We start from the raw sequence: 12,709 nt of genomic DNA on the forward strand, positions 1-12,709 counted from the left end.
GATGACAGTGAGGTCTAAATGGCAAGAAGGCCACCAGGCTATGGTAATTAGTGTAGTCACACCAAGCAAGTACTATTGGGTAGGTGAAAATGTGTTTTCTAACCTTAACACCTATCTTTTTTTTTTTTTTTTTTATTGAAGGGTAGTTGACAACAGTATTGCATTACATTAGTTTCAGGTGTACAACACAGTGATTCAACATTTATATACATGATAATTCTAGGTACCAGGTATCACCATACCAAGTTGTTACAATATTTTGACTATATTCCTTATGCTATACATTACATCCCGGTTACTTATTTATTTTACAATTGGAAGTGTGTTTATATATATATATATATATATATATATATATATTTTGTGAGGGCATCTCTCATATTTATTGATCAAATAGTTGTTAACAACACCTATCTTATTATATGAAAATATCTACTTCAGTGTTTTTTCCTCTAGATGGAGTTCCTTAAAGGCAAGACCTGGGTTTATTGTTATGTCCAGAGTGCCTAGGATGTAGAAGCTATTGGGAAATGTTGATTGAACTGAGGTCGGGGAATAGGTGAGAGAAGTACACAGAGGATCATGTTTTGATATCAGCCTCCTGGGCTGACCCTGGAAGAAAGGAGGAAATGGCCTCCTTGTAGTTCTCAGTCCTTCCTTTCTGTCAGTGGGTGGCCCCAGAGCAGGGCAGGCTTTGCTGCAAAGATCTCTGGGTCTTGCTGGGCATTTCACCCTCCCTCCCCATTCCCTCCTAACCCTTCCATTATGTCTGCAGCCCTACCAGTGAGAGACTCTTCTGTATCGATAAGCAAATGCAAGGGGGCCTAGGAAAGGAGTAAATTATGAAGGTGTGGGAAAGCTGCCGACCATGTGCCCTAGTGCTCAGTGCAAGAAAGCGCTTTGTGTCAGGGAAGGAGATGATGGCTCTGTCACTTCTTTCTTTTCCTTTTTTTTTTTGAATTATAAAAGTACTACGTGTTCATAGAGAAAAAGACAACAGTTATACAAGCTTTCTGCTTTCCCCCAATTCTACACCCTAACACCAGCCACTGTTAACAATTCTTTGAAAGCCTTCTGGAAATGGATCTGGCCCAGACCGTAACTGATGGGCTGTGCACCTGCAGCCAGCCTACCCTATGGGAAGAACCTTGTGACAGCCTCCCTCTTCTCATTTTGGAATTCATTTTTTGCCACTGCCCTCGTTCTTTCCTTTTTTTTTTCCCTTTTCTTGACTGCTTCTAACTTCTTACTTCATGTTGTGTGCCCTTGAAGAAAACTTTCAGGGACCTGATGGATATAAACTTCTGGGAGTCTGCAGAGATGTTTTAAGTAGCAAAGGTCCCTGCCTACTTTCTTACTTCCTCTCTCTTGCTGGGCCCCAAGCTGTTGGAACATCTACTTACTTGCTATACTTTACATAGACTACCCAACAATATCAATTTGATTTGCTTTCTTAAGAAAAACATCTAAGAATCATTCGGGCTGCTCCTGTTCATCGTGTGCATTTTGATAGCATTGACCATGCAGTTACACCCTGGCCTTGAGAGTCTGCCCTTCTGCAATGCTCTGAGTGTTTCTACTGGTACATAGAATGGCTGGCTTAGAACTCCAGCTTTAATATTCTGCATCCTGAAAGCTCTTAGTTTTCAGTAAAACTAAGTCTGCCTACGCACTCTACTATTCTTGATTTATAAATAGGCTCAGCTGCCTAACAATTAAACAGACTATATTTTGCACATGCACATCCCTTAAGGAGACATTTAGAGAGTAGATGACTTTTACTCTTGTGATGCTGTCTGGAAACCATCCTCCTAACCTTCTTCCCCAAGTGAGTATATTTAGAAGGATTGGTGATGAGACTTTTGGTCTGGAAAGCCCAAGACACAAACTCCAACATGCACAGGAAGCCCAGTATCGCATTTCCAGCAGATTTTCATAGGGACAGGCCCAGGACCTGCTTATCTGTGTCAAAGAAGGTCTGTGCTGAATGCTTCATACCATACATGGCCATGCATGCTTATAGCTGTGAGAAGTAACTGGGGACAAAGACAAGAAAATGCCAGAGAAAAGAAAGATCAGTGGGGTCTGAGGAGGAGAAGAAGATATTGTCTTAGGTATTATTTAGTATTTGATGAGGTTGAAGTAAGGGGCAGGCATTACATATCCCAAGGCCCACGAGAGATCTGCCTGGCAACCCAGAAGGGGACAGATGAGGAAACCACCTTAGGTTAACTTAAGAATTTCCGTTCTGGGCAGAACTGGGGCTTGAGTAATAATACCAACTATTATATAGTACTTTCACATAGAGAATTTAATTTATTTCCCCATATAATGCAATAAGGTAGGTGGATTAAATATCCTCACTCTTTTACACACAGAGAAAATTAAGTGGAGAGAATGAAGACACTGTCACTTAGTTTGGGCATTTGAGCTGGGTCTCTGCACCCTGCCTTCACTCTGCTGTATTGTATCCAGGATTATTTCACCTGGCATCAGGGTATAGGGGAACAACCTCTAACATTAGGGCCCTCAAGACACCCAGTTCTAGTGTAAACCCTGCAGCTAACTGGGTAAGACTCTGGCTCCATCTCTTTAAACTCCCATCCTGTTTTCTCATGGTAAATGTAAGGGGTGAGTCTGGTGATGTCTAGAGCATAGCCCAGGTGCTCCTTGGCAGTTTGGAGGCCAGGGACTGGCAGTGCGTGCACAAGGCCTTAGATGGCAGTGAAGGCTGGCAGCGGAGTGAGACAAAAGGAAGCGCTGAGGTGCATGTGTTGCACTTACAGGCCAAAAGGCCATATGACTCTGTAGTTAGCAGATAGTGAATGTGGAAGAATTCAAACGGCAGTTTGGTAAATTTCCATGTTTAATTAAGAAAAAAAAAAAAGAACCCAGGTCTGTTCCTTTGGCTAGCCAGGGACGCCGAGTCTACGGCTGAGGAGTCAGGTCAGACCGGTGGGGGGCTCCACCGAGCGCAGTCTCCGAATCCCCGGAGGGCCGCCCAGCGGACCGAAGGCTCCAGGAGAGGTGGGTCACGGCGGGCGCTGCTGAACTGTAGAAGACGTGTCGTCCGTGTCCACGGCCGTCCTCCCAGGCTCCAAACCGCCGGCCGCCCTCGCCTGCGCTCCGCCCCCCTTTTCCTGACCCGGTGGCCCGGGACTCTCCCTCCTTCAGTGCTTAACTGATCTGCAGGCGATGCGAATTCCTAGAAGCCGTAAGAGGCTGCCCAGGATTTGAAGTTAAAATCCCCCACGTATTCTTGAGGTTTGTACTTGCACACCCCCACCGCCTTCGGGTCACAGAAGGGCCCAGGGGGGCGTGGGCAGGGAGAACGCCCTACTCACCATCCCAGTTCCCTCCCAGTCCCTCCCAGTCCTGCCAGTCCGGGCTGACCCGGAGGGGATTTGGGGAGCGGGGCCCGGCGGCTGGGTGGAAGGTGGAGGAACAGCCGGAGGTGACGGGGTTGGGGTGGGGGCAGGTAGCGGCAGGCCCGGAAAGGAGGGGGCTGGGCTGGGGCGGAGGCGCAAATGGGCTGCTTCTGCACCTCTGGGCCACCCGCCCGACCTCCGCCGGCTTAGCCCGGAGCGGGGACGGTGAGTCAGATCTCGGGCACCCGCGGGTCGGACGGGGAGGGGAAGAAAGTCAGGAAATGACATCAGAGGCCTGTGCTTGGGGAGGGGTGGTCTGGGCCGGGTCGGGGCGACAGGGGTGGCAGGGGCAGCACGGGCGGCTGCGCCGGGGCCGGAGGACCTTGGCGGAGCCTCGATCCGCGGGGCAGGATCGGGGCCCCTTCCTGGGGGAGTTTCCTGCCCGGGCCGCCTCCCCGCCTCTCCCCGCCCCCGCTCCGGGCCGCTCCTTGTATGGTCTGGGCGCCGCTCTCTGCCCGCCCCTCCGCCCCTCCCTCCTCCCCGCGTCCCTCCGCGCCCGGCTGGAGGCTGCTCCGGACCGGGACGCAGAGTGCGCGGACCCGGCTGCGAGGCGGCCCCCGGAGACGCGGCGCGCAAGCCCCGGCCCGCGGTGAGGCGCGGGGAGCCGCCCGGCGGCCGCCCGAGGGGAGGAGGCGCGGGCGGGGGCGCCGAGGGGAGCCGGGCAGCCCGGGGTCCTCAGCCCGGCCGGGCGCTGCGTAACCCGGCCACCCACCCCCAGCAGCCCGGCCTGGCCATGGCGGCCCCCCGCCCGCCGCCCGCCATCTCCGTCTCGGTCTCGGCTCCGGTTTTTTACGCCCCGCAGAAGAAGTTTGGCCCGGTGGTGGCCCCAAAGCCCAAAGTGAATCCTTTCCGGCCTGGGGACAACGAGACTCCCCCGGCCGCCGGGGCCCAACGCGCACAGATCGGCCGGGTGGGCGAGATCCCCCCTCCGCCCGTGGAAGGTATGCGGCTGGGCTTCGTAGCTGGACCCCGGCGGCGCCGGGCGGGGGGCAGTGGTTTCAGGAATTTGGGGGTGTCTGAAAGGGTTGCAGCAGAGGGGGCTGGGCGCAGCCGCCCTGTCCCAAGCAGATGTTCTTACCTCATCGTGGAGCTCATGGCTGGGAGCCAGGGCTCCTGGGACCGTTCCAAGTCCCCGCCTGGGGGTGGGAGGCAGGAATGTGGGGCACGAATCTTCCCCTCTGGGTCCGTTTTCTCGAACTGTAACGGGAGCTGCACCACAACTTGGCCGAGCCCCTGGCCTTTCCTGACCTAGTATTCCCAGGGCGTCTGCGTTCCCCTTTCCGTCCCAAACGCTCTGGGACCCCTGAGAGAGTTACTGGGCAAGAGCTGCAGAAGGAGGGGGACTTAGGGAAGGTAGAGGGGCCGCTGGTGATTGCCCTCTCTCTCCTTCCTACCCCAGACTTTCCTTTACCCCCGCCTCCCCTCCTTGGGGATGGCGACGACGCTGAGGGCGCTCTGGGAGGTGCCTTTCCACCCCCGCCGCCCCCGATTGAGGAGCCATTTCCCCCTGCGCCCCTGGAGGAGGAGATCTTCCCTTCCCCGCCGCCTCCGCTGGAGGAGGAGGGAAGGCCGGAGGCCCCCATACCGCTCCCACCACAGGTATGGAGGCCTGGGAGGGGCAGCTACACTGGGACACCCTCAAGGGAGAGCGGAGGGTCCTTTTCTCTGACCTCCCCTTGCCTCTCTGGCCTGATGGGGGTGGGGTGTGGCTGGAGTCCCGGGATGGGTGCCCTGACCCCTGAACCTGTAGCCCAGGGAGAAGGTGAGCAGTATTGATTTGGAGATCGACTCTCTGTCCTCACTGCTGGATGACATGACGAGGAATGATCCCTTCAAGGCCCGGGTAAGGGACAGAAGAGTAGGAAGGCAGGGCAGGGCAGGGCGGAAAGGCTGATGGAAGCAGGGAGGGTAGCACCCTCCTCTAACTGCACTTCTCTCCTTTTGTAGGTGTCATCTGGATATGTGCCCCCACCAGTTGCTACTCCATTCATTCCCAAGTCCAGTACTAAGCCTGCAACTGGGGGCACAGTACCCTTGCCTCCTTGGAAGTCCCCTTCTAGCTCCCAGCCTGTGCCCCAGGCTCAGGTTCAGCCTCCAAGCCAGACCCAGTTCCATGTGCAGCCCCAGGCCAAGCCTCATGTCCAGCTCCACGTGCAGCCCCAGGCCCAGGCCCATCCCCAGCCTGTGGCTTTGGCTAATACTCAGCCTCGAGGACCCCCAGCCCCATCTCCAGCCCCTAAGTTTTCTCCAGTGACTCCCAAGTTTACTCCTGTGGCTTCTAAGTTCAGCCCTGGAGCCCCAGGTGGAACTGGGTCACAGCCTAGTCAGAAGTTGGGGCCCCTTGAAGCTCCCTCTTCTACTGCCACAGGCTCCCCTCAGCCCCCCAGCTTCACCTATGCTCAGCAGAGGGAGAAACCCCAAGTGCAAGAGAAGCAGCACCCGGTGCCCCCGCCGGCTCCAAACCAAAATCAGGTGAGGGAGAGTGGGTGGACGGGGCTGAGAACGGGGTTGTGGGCTGGTTGAAGTCATGAGTGGGAGATTGAATGGGAAGGTGGGCCCTGGGAACGGGGTGGGAGTGCGCATAGTGGGATGGGAGTTTTCCGCTTTTAGGGTTGGGCTGTGGAACAATGGGAAGAGAAAACTTCTGGAGGAGGGCCTGGGGCTGGGTGGGGCCTGACTGGGAGTTGGGGAGCAGCATAGGCTCTGAATTAGGAGGAAGATCTGGTGGCCCTTCCCTTGTGCCCTGCCCCAGAATGTTAAAGGGAGGGCTGAGATCATCACCAGTCCAACCTTGGTTCTTCCCGCTTTTGGATTCTTGAATTAATCTCTGTGCTTCTTGGAGCTACTCTCACGCCCGCAGGCCCATTTGGTGATAAGAGAGTCCCAGCCTTAGTAAACACTGATTGAGCCAGCATCTGCCGAGTTCTAGGCACCGTGCTCTGCCCAAGAGGGAAGGGATCTCTCAAAGAGGTTAGGTCTGGGGGAGCCAGTTGGACCTGGGATAGAATTCCTGGCTCACAAAACCCTAGGCAAGTTAGGTGAACTTTGAGTCTCAGTTTCCCTGTCTTTAAGACTGTTTACCCCATATAATGGTTGTGAAGATAGAAAGTGCTGGGGTCTGTATCTAGCACACGAATGCTCAAAATGGAAGAGCTGCATTTCCTGCCTTCCAGTTCAGGGACCCTGAAAGTCCTCTAGTCCTCTAGTCCACTGGGCCGCGGAATTCACCAGGAGCATGAATAGCCATGTGTGCTAGAACAGTGTAGGGAGAGATGCCAAGTACCAGTGAGTTTTGCAGAGTCTCCAGGGAGCCAACATGGGGGCTGGCAAGTCAGGAAAAGTGGTGTGCCTTGAAGGATGGTGGGGTGTAAGATTCCTGAGACGAGAGGGAAGGGCATTTGGGTGCGAATAGCATGAGCAAAACTCAGGGTCACAAATAACACCGGGCGTGTTGAGAGAATAGAAAGTGCAAGGTTCCTGTGGAAATGCAGAGCTGTACTTAGGTAAGGGGGGTGCCTCTAGGGAGGAACTGAAATCCCACACCAAGGGAGCCTGTGAGTCCTGGGGAGGGGCTAATGATTTTTGAGTAGATGTGTGGCTGGGTGGGAGGGCTGGCGACAGCTGCTTCTGGAAGGTTTGGGGGAAGATTTTCCAGCAGAGGTGTGAACTAGAGGTAGGAGGTCAGTGATGTGTAGGTGTTCACTCCTGGGTGACCATGATGTTGGTTAAAATGAAACTAAGGCCCAGATACGAGAGCTGGTACAAAGGAAGGACCTCTAGGCTCAGAGACCTATAAGCAGGTAGAAGAGGAGGGAGAGGAGTTTAAAAAAAAAAAAAAAAAGCTGGGTGTGTTGGGGGAATGGTGGTATTGCTGACAAAATAGAGAAGTCCAGAAGGGGAAACGGTTTTGACGGGAAGAGGAGGGGTCCAGCTGTGGGCATGTTGAGCAACAGGTTCCAGCTGGAACTGTCATTCAGTTAGAAATGATGGACTGTGTTTCCGGAGAGGGCCCTCACTCAGGTGTGTGGTGGAGCTGAGGCCGTTGGTGCTGACCAGGTGGCCCTGGGGGATGCCGACACGGGGGGCTGAGGGCCTGGGCCATGCCTGGGGGTGATGCTCATGTGGACCAGTGGCAGGAGGAGGGAGTCACAAGTCTGGGTGGGTCTCAGAGAGGTGGGATGTGGTATAAGGGGCACTGCAGTAAACCAGACTTGACTTCAGAAGTCCTAGATGGCCAGGGGTGGCCTGTTGGTGCCCCGGGGTGCTGACAGGGAGAGGGGTTGAGTCAGTTGAGTGGTGAGAGTATGGAGTTGCCAGAGTAGCCTGCTCAGGTTGGCAGGAGAAGCGACACTAGGGGGCAGACTCTGAATGTGTGTAGGGGGTGGGGAAGAGGGCTGAGGTGTGTGTGTAAACCAGGGTGAAGAAGCTGACGGAGGCATCTAGGATGCCCAAGAGCAAGGGCTGCTGCTAGGGATGCGTCCTGGGTGACAGCCCCCAAGAGGATTCCCAGAGCAAGGACTGCGGCCGCAGGGCTTTCTGTCGAGGGGAGGTACGATGAGGGAGCTCGAGCTGGCTGGCATCCACCTTCTCAGTCACGGAGGAGTGAGGTCACTGGGGAGAGTGAGGGGGCAAGGCAGTTGGGGGCTCAAGGAGATGGAAAGGTTTGGAACAGCTGCTGTGGGGAATGCAACCGGGAATCCGCAGAGCCAAATACCAGACAGCTGAGCTGAGCTGGAGGGTGCCGAGGGCGCTGCAGTGCTTTGCGATCTCTCCACCTACTTTCTGCAGCTTGGAGGCAGAAACAGGAAGTGGGCAGTGTCGTGACCCAGGGTTGAGATTGGGCCAGATGCACGATGGTGGCTGAGGGTGGCAGGAGCGGCCGAGAGAGCCATGTAGTGATCATTGGTCAAGGGGACAGGCTTCGGGAGAGGCAAGCCGGCAGGAAGGGCTTGATACACAAGGCACGTGGGGAGGGTTGGGAGTCAGGAGGGAAAGCCTTTCTGAGTAGGTTCATTCAGGAGTGTGAATGGGGAGAGGGAGAGGAAGGTAATGGCTGGGAGGTTAAGCCCAGGAGCTTAGAGGTAGAGAGGCTGGTTGTCTGAGGTGGCTGGTGTTGCATGGTGGAAGGTGCCTGAGAAGGAGGGATATTGGGAGTCATTGGAGTTAGAGCTAGAGGTCCGAGTGCCATGGGTGTTGAAGCTGTGACATCCGTGCTGGTAGGCAGACTGAAAGTGGGGGGCCAGACTGAATGTGTCCTGAAGGAGTGTCGATACCTCCGGGGAGCTGATGTGTATGAATGGTTCATAATGGAGAGTGGAACAGGCAGTGAAAGAGGCTCCAGAGAGTGACATCATTCTGTCCCCAAGATGCCAAGAAGGGAAGACTGGGCGAGGAAAAGGTGAAGCCCACATTGCAGAGGGGGCTCAGAGGGGACAGAGTCCCTTAAGGGCAGGAAGATGGCTAACACCTGGGGCATCTGTGGCTCTGTGCTTCCTGGGAGGATGAAGCTGATGCAGGTGGGGGTGTGAATGTGGGAGATCCAGGGTGCCATGGGAGGAGATAGCTGGGAGACTTTGGGGTTCCAGGTACTACGGGAATGAAGGGATTTGCAGGCAGAACATTACTGATGGGGGCCATAGTCCTGGGTGGTCTGACCAGTAACGGAAGCTCAACCCTGTGCTTCCATTGGAGTGTCTCGTGGAAATGCCGGAGCAGGTCAGACAGCCCCTGAGCACCTCCCAGGAATTCTCAGGATCAAGACGGTGTCCTTTTAACCTCACCTGTGCCCCCAGTCTCCAGCTCTCAGGGTCCCCTAAATAGGAGGCATAGGCTGGTCTAGGGAGTGGCCCTTCTCTGGGGTCTGCTGAGAAGGGAGTGGGGACCTCTCAGGAGGGACCCGGGACCTCTGCCTGGGGAGCGGGGGCTGGGCTCCTGCAGACAGCGCTGGGGGTTTAACCTGTGATTCCCGCCTGTGTTGTATCCTCACGCTGACAGGGGCTGCTCAGCAGCAGGCGGGCCGGGTAGGTGTGGGTGCACACGCCATGGCGCCAACCTCTTACGTGGGGGCTGTGTCCCAGCATGCTCTGTGGGGTTGGTGCAGGCCTGGTGTGTCGGTGCTTCAGTGACCTGAGCTGCTATGTGCGTGGCCTCCGTCTGCTCAGTCATTCTGGCCTGTCTGTGACTGCCCTGGGAGTTCGGGTCATCCCTTTCCCTTTGTGTGGTGTTGGGGGTCGGGGAGGGAGAATGAGGAGCTTTCAGGGTCACACCTGAGTGTCTGGCAAATGGGAGGGAGGGGAGTTAGTCCTCATTGGAAGAGAAGTGGATAAGCTGAATGGGGTCAGTGCTTGGAAGGGGCGGCCCTTAAGAGAGTCTGAAGGAAGTGTTGGGGTTTCAGGTGCGCTCCCACGGGGCCCCAGGGCCTCTGACCATGAAGGAGGTGGAGGAGCTGGAGCAGCTGACCCAGCAGCTGATGCAGGACATGGAGCACCCTCAGAGGCAGAATGTGGCAGTCCATGGTGAGCCCACCACCCACCCATTGGGACTTGTCCCCCTCTTCCCGGACTCCTCTCTCAGGCAGCTGATCCCTTGCAAGCTCATGCCCTTCCTCCTATTTATTTGTGTCTTTTCTGGCCTTCCCAGAGTCCTGTGGCCGGTGTCACCAGCCCCTGGCACGGGCACAGCCTGCAGTTCGTGCTCTGGGGCAGCTGTTCCACATCACCTGCTTTACCTGTCACCAGTGTGAGCAGCAGCTGCAAGGACAGCAGTTCTACAGCCTGGAGGGGGCACCATACTGTGAGGGCTGCTACACTGTGAGTCAGGGTTGGGGCTGAGGGGCATGCCAGCACTCAGCTGTGGGTGGGGCCTGACGTGAGGCCCACATACCTTGGCAGCTAACTGTTGGCTACCTGTTACCTGCCATTCCCCTGCTGATACCTCCTCAGGACACCCTGGAGAAGTGCAACACCTGTGGGCAGCCCATCACTGACCGAATGCTGAGGGCCACGGGCAAAGCCTACCACCCGCAGTGCTTCACCTGTGTGGTCTGCGCCTGCCCCCTGGAGGGCACCTCCTTCATTGTGGACCAGGCCAACCGGCCCCACTGTGTGCCTGACTACCACAAGTGAGGACCCACTGCCCACCTTCTAGGCTTTTCTCTGGGCGCCAGCTGTGGTTTCTCTGGGAGCCAGGCTGCCCTCTAGACACCAAGACAGTGCCAAACCCCTGGCCTTGCTTTCTGGCCCCACATCTCTCTGTAGACAGCAGAGCCCAGCTCATCTGGACTTAGATATCCAGTGGCCTTAGACTTGAAAAACAAGTCTTGCTACTGGCTAGTCCGCACTGGCCCTTGGCTCTCCAGGCCTCTTTTGGGTGTGGTCTTGGTTCAGCCATGTGTGCTGGAGGGACTCATTTCACACACAAGCTGGATTCTAGAAGTTCCTTTGGAGATCAGCTGTTTGGAGCTTTGGTTTTCCCCTAGAAACAGTGTTTACAAGGAGGCCACTTTTTTGAGGTCAGTGCAGAATCCCGTAATGTGGCTGAAGGGAGGTACAGGAATACTGCAGAATCTGACTCCCACTTCGCATGTTTGAAGTGTACACTCAGGGCTCCACCTTGGGTGGCCAGAACGTCACATCCCCCGTACACCCCAGCAGTTGGCAGAGGTGCCCGCATGGTGCGGGGAAGGCTAGGGGTCAGGGTCAGAGGCGCCACCGTGGGGCGTGCTCTCTGCAGGAACTGCAGTGTGGATGTGGCAAGGGGTAAGCACCCGGAGGCAGAGGTTCCTGGGAGATGGGGCTTTGGGAGGGGCAGAAATTCCCCTTGATGAGGGCTGGTCTTGGTGACCTATCTAGGCTTTTCTGTTGAGCTTCCTCCACCTAGAGATAGGGGCCAAGATAGGCAAAGAAGTCTGCCCCATTGCCACCCAGCTGCCACCTCATTTCCCTGTGCCCACGAGCAGCTGGGGTGCCATGCGCCCCCATTCTGACGGCCACCCCTGCTTTCGGCCCCTCCAGGCAGTATGCCCCCAGGTGCTCTGTCTGCGCGGAGCCCATCATGCCTGAGCCTGGCCGTGAGGAGACCGTGCGCGTGGTTGCTCTGGACAAGAACTTCCACATGAAGTGCTACAAGTGTGAGGTCGGCCGGCCCTGCGGCCTCGGGGCTGGGAGGTGGTGGGTGCCCTCCCTGGAAGCAGTGCTGGGGTTTTGCGGTGGTCAGTGGTGGTGCCCATGCCGGCCCGGCCCAGTTGTTTCTGCCACTGTGGGTGGGTTTCCATGGGGTCACTGAGGTGGGGAGAGGCCGAGACAGGACCCTGACAAATGGGAAAGGAGGGTGTTGTGTGCTTCACTGTGGCAGAGGCTGGGGGTCTCTGCACTTAAGCAAGAGTCAGAATGGGGCTGGGGCAGGTGGGAAAGGCCCCACGTCTGTCACTGTGGTAGGCGCCTGGGAAGCTGCTCCACCCATTGCCCATCCTTGGGCAGAAGTTGGGGTGGAGGCTGGGTTAGGAGTGGGGCAGTGGGTCTGGTTGGGGGACACAGGTGAAGCCGCAGCTGAGCCATGAAGTGTTCGGTCTTCCTAATTTAAATACGGGGAGGATCATGGGGCACACAGGGGCCTGCATGCTCGCGCATTCTTTCCTGCCCAGGACTGTGGGAAGCCGCTGTCCATTGAGGCAGACGACAACGGCTGCTTTCCCCTGGACGGTCATGTGCTCTGCCGGAAGTGCCACACTGCCAGAGCCCAGACCTGAGTGAGGACTGGCCGCCTTCTCAACTGCGAGTCTGTTCCCCACAGTGGGCCACCCATACTGAGACCACCCTCCCCTCCCCTGCCTGCCCCCAGTTACTTTTGATGTCCAGCCCCTCCATCCACACCAAACCCATCCCCATATTCCTAGTGCCCTGATCCAGGGCCCCCGTGTAGCGTAGGGCTGCAGAGGCCCTGGGTTTCTAGTCCTCCCCCATCCTGCAGGGACCACCCACCTTCTTCCAGGTACCCCACCTTAGGGGGCGCTAGGTTGCACGCTGCTTTCACTGCTGCACCGATGCCCTTGGCTGGCCCCTGAGCAGCCTCCTACTCCGCTTGCTGAGGGCCAGGGGACGCCCTGCTCCCCGGGAGGCTGGGCTGGGTTGCCCTGCCTCGATATTCCTACCTGCCCTTGTGCTGCCAGGTTGTGGCTACAGCTACAAATAAACCTTGTTTTCCAGAATTCGTGGTAGGCAACTCTTGTGGCTAGAGTCCTCACGGGTGGGATGGAGGAATTAGAGGGATTAAAACATCAGGGG

The 12,709-nt window shown here is 56.4% G+C and overlaps 1 protein-coding gene across 5 annotated transcripts; it reads left to right on the top strand.

Annotated features, from left to right (window-relative positions):
- The first annotated feature begins 3,242 nt into the window (after positions 1–3,242).
- Positions 3,243–12,633, top strand: ZYX (zyxin). 5 transcript variants are annotated; one of them, XM_057504855.1, is made up of 10 exons: positions 3,243–3,264; positions 4,150–4,369; positions 4,828–5,027; positions 5,179–5,271; positions 5,376–5,900; positions 9,823–9,943; positions 10,068–10,237; positions 10,370–10,548; positions 11,441–11,561; positions 12,070–12,633. In XM_057504855.1, the coding sequence occupies exons 2-10, from the start codon at positions 4,162–4,164 to the stop codon at positions 12,172–12,174; spliced, it is 1,722 nt and encodes a 573-aa protein (XP_057360838.1). In that variant the 5' UTR covers positions 3,243–3,264; positions 4,150–4,161; the 3' UTR covers positions 12,175–12,633. The 5 variants fall into 5 exon arrangements, with proteins under 5 accessions (XP_057360838.1, XP_057360837.1, XP_036782038.2 ...); XM_057504854.1 differs by having other exon boundaries at positions 3,244–3,264; positions 4,147–4,369; XM_036926143.2 differs by lacking the exon at positions 3,243–3,264 and adding an exon at positions 3,884–4,017 and having other exon boundaries at positions 4,147–4,369.
- Positions 12,634–12,709: the final 76 nt, after the last annotated feature.

This window comes from Manis pentadactyla, chromosome 7, assembly GCF_030020395.1.
Source record: "Manis pentadactyla isolate mManPen7 chromosome 7, mManPen7.hap1, whole genome shotgun sequence".
NCBI lineage: Eukaryota > Metazoa > Chordata > Mammalia > Pholidota > Manidae > Manis > Manis pentadactyla.

Excerpts from the sequence above, each read along its gene's own strand:
- ZYX (XM_057504855.1), top strand. The coding sequence starts at position 4,162 with ATGGCGGCCCCCCGCCCGCCGCCCGCCATCTCCGTCTCGGTCTCGGCT. Across the intron at positions 5,028-5,178 it reads CCATACCGCTCCCACCACAG|CCCAGGGAGAAGGTGAGCAG; the intron begins GTATGGAGGCCT and ends CTGAACCTGTAG. Across the intron at positions 5,901-9,822 it reads CGGCTCCAAACCAAAATCAG|GTGCGCTCCCACGGGGCCCC; the intron begins GTGAGGGAGAGT and ends TTGGGGTTTCAG.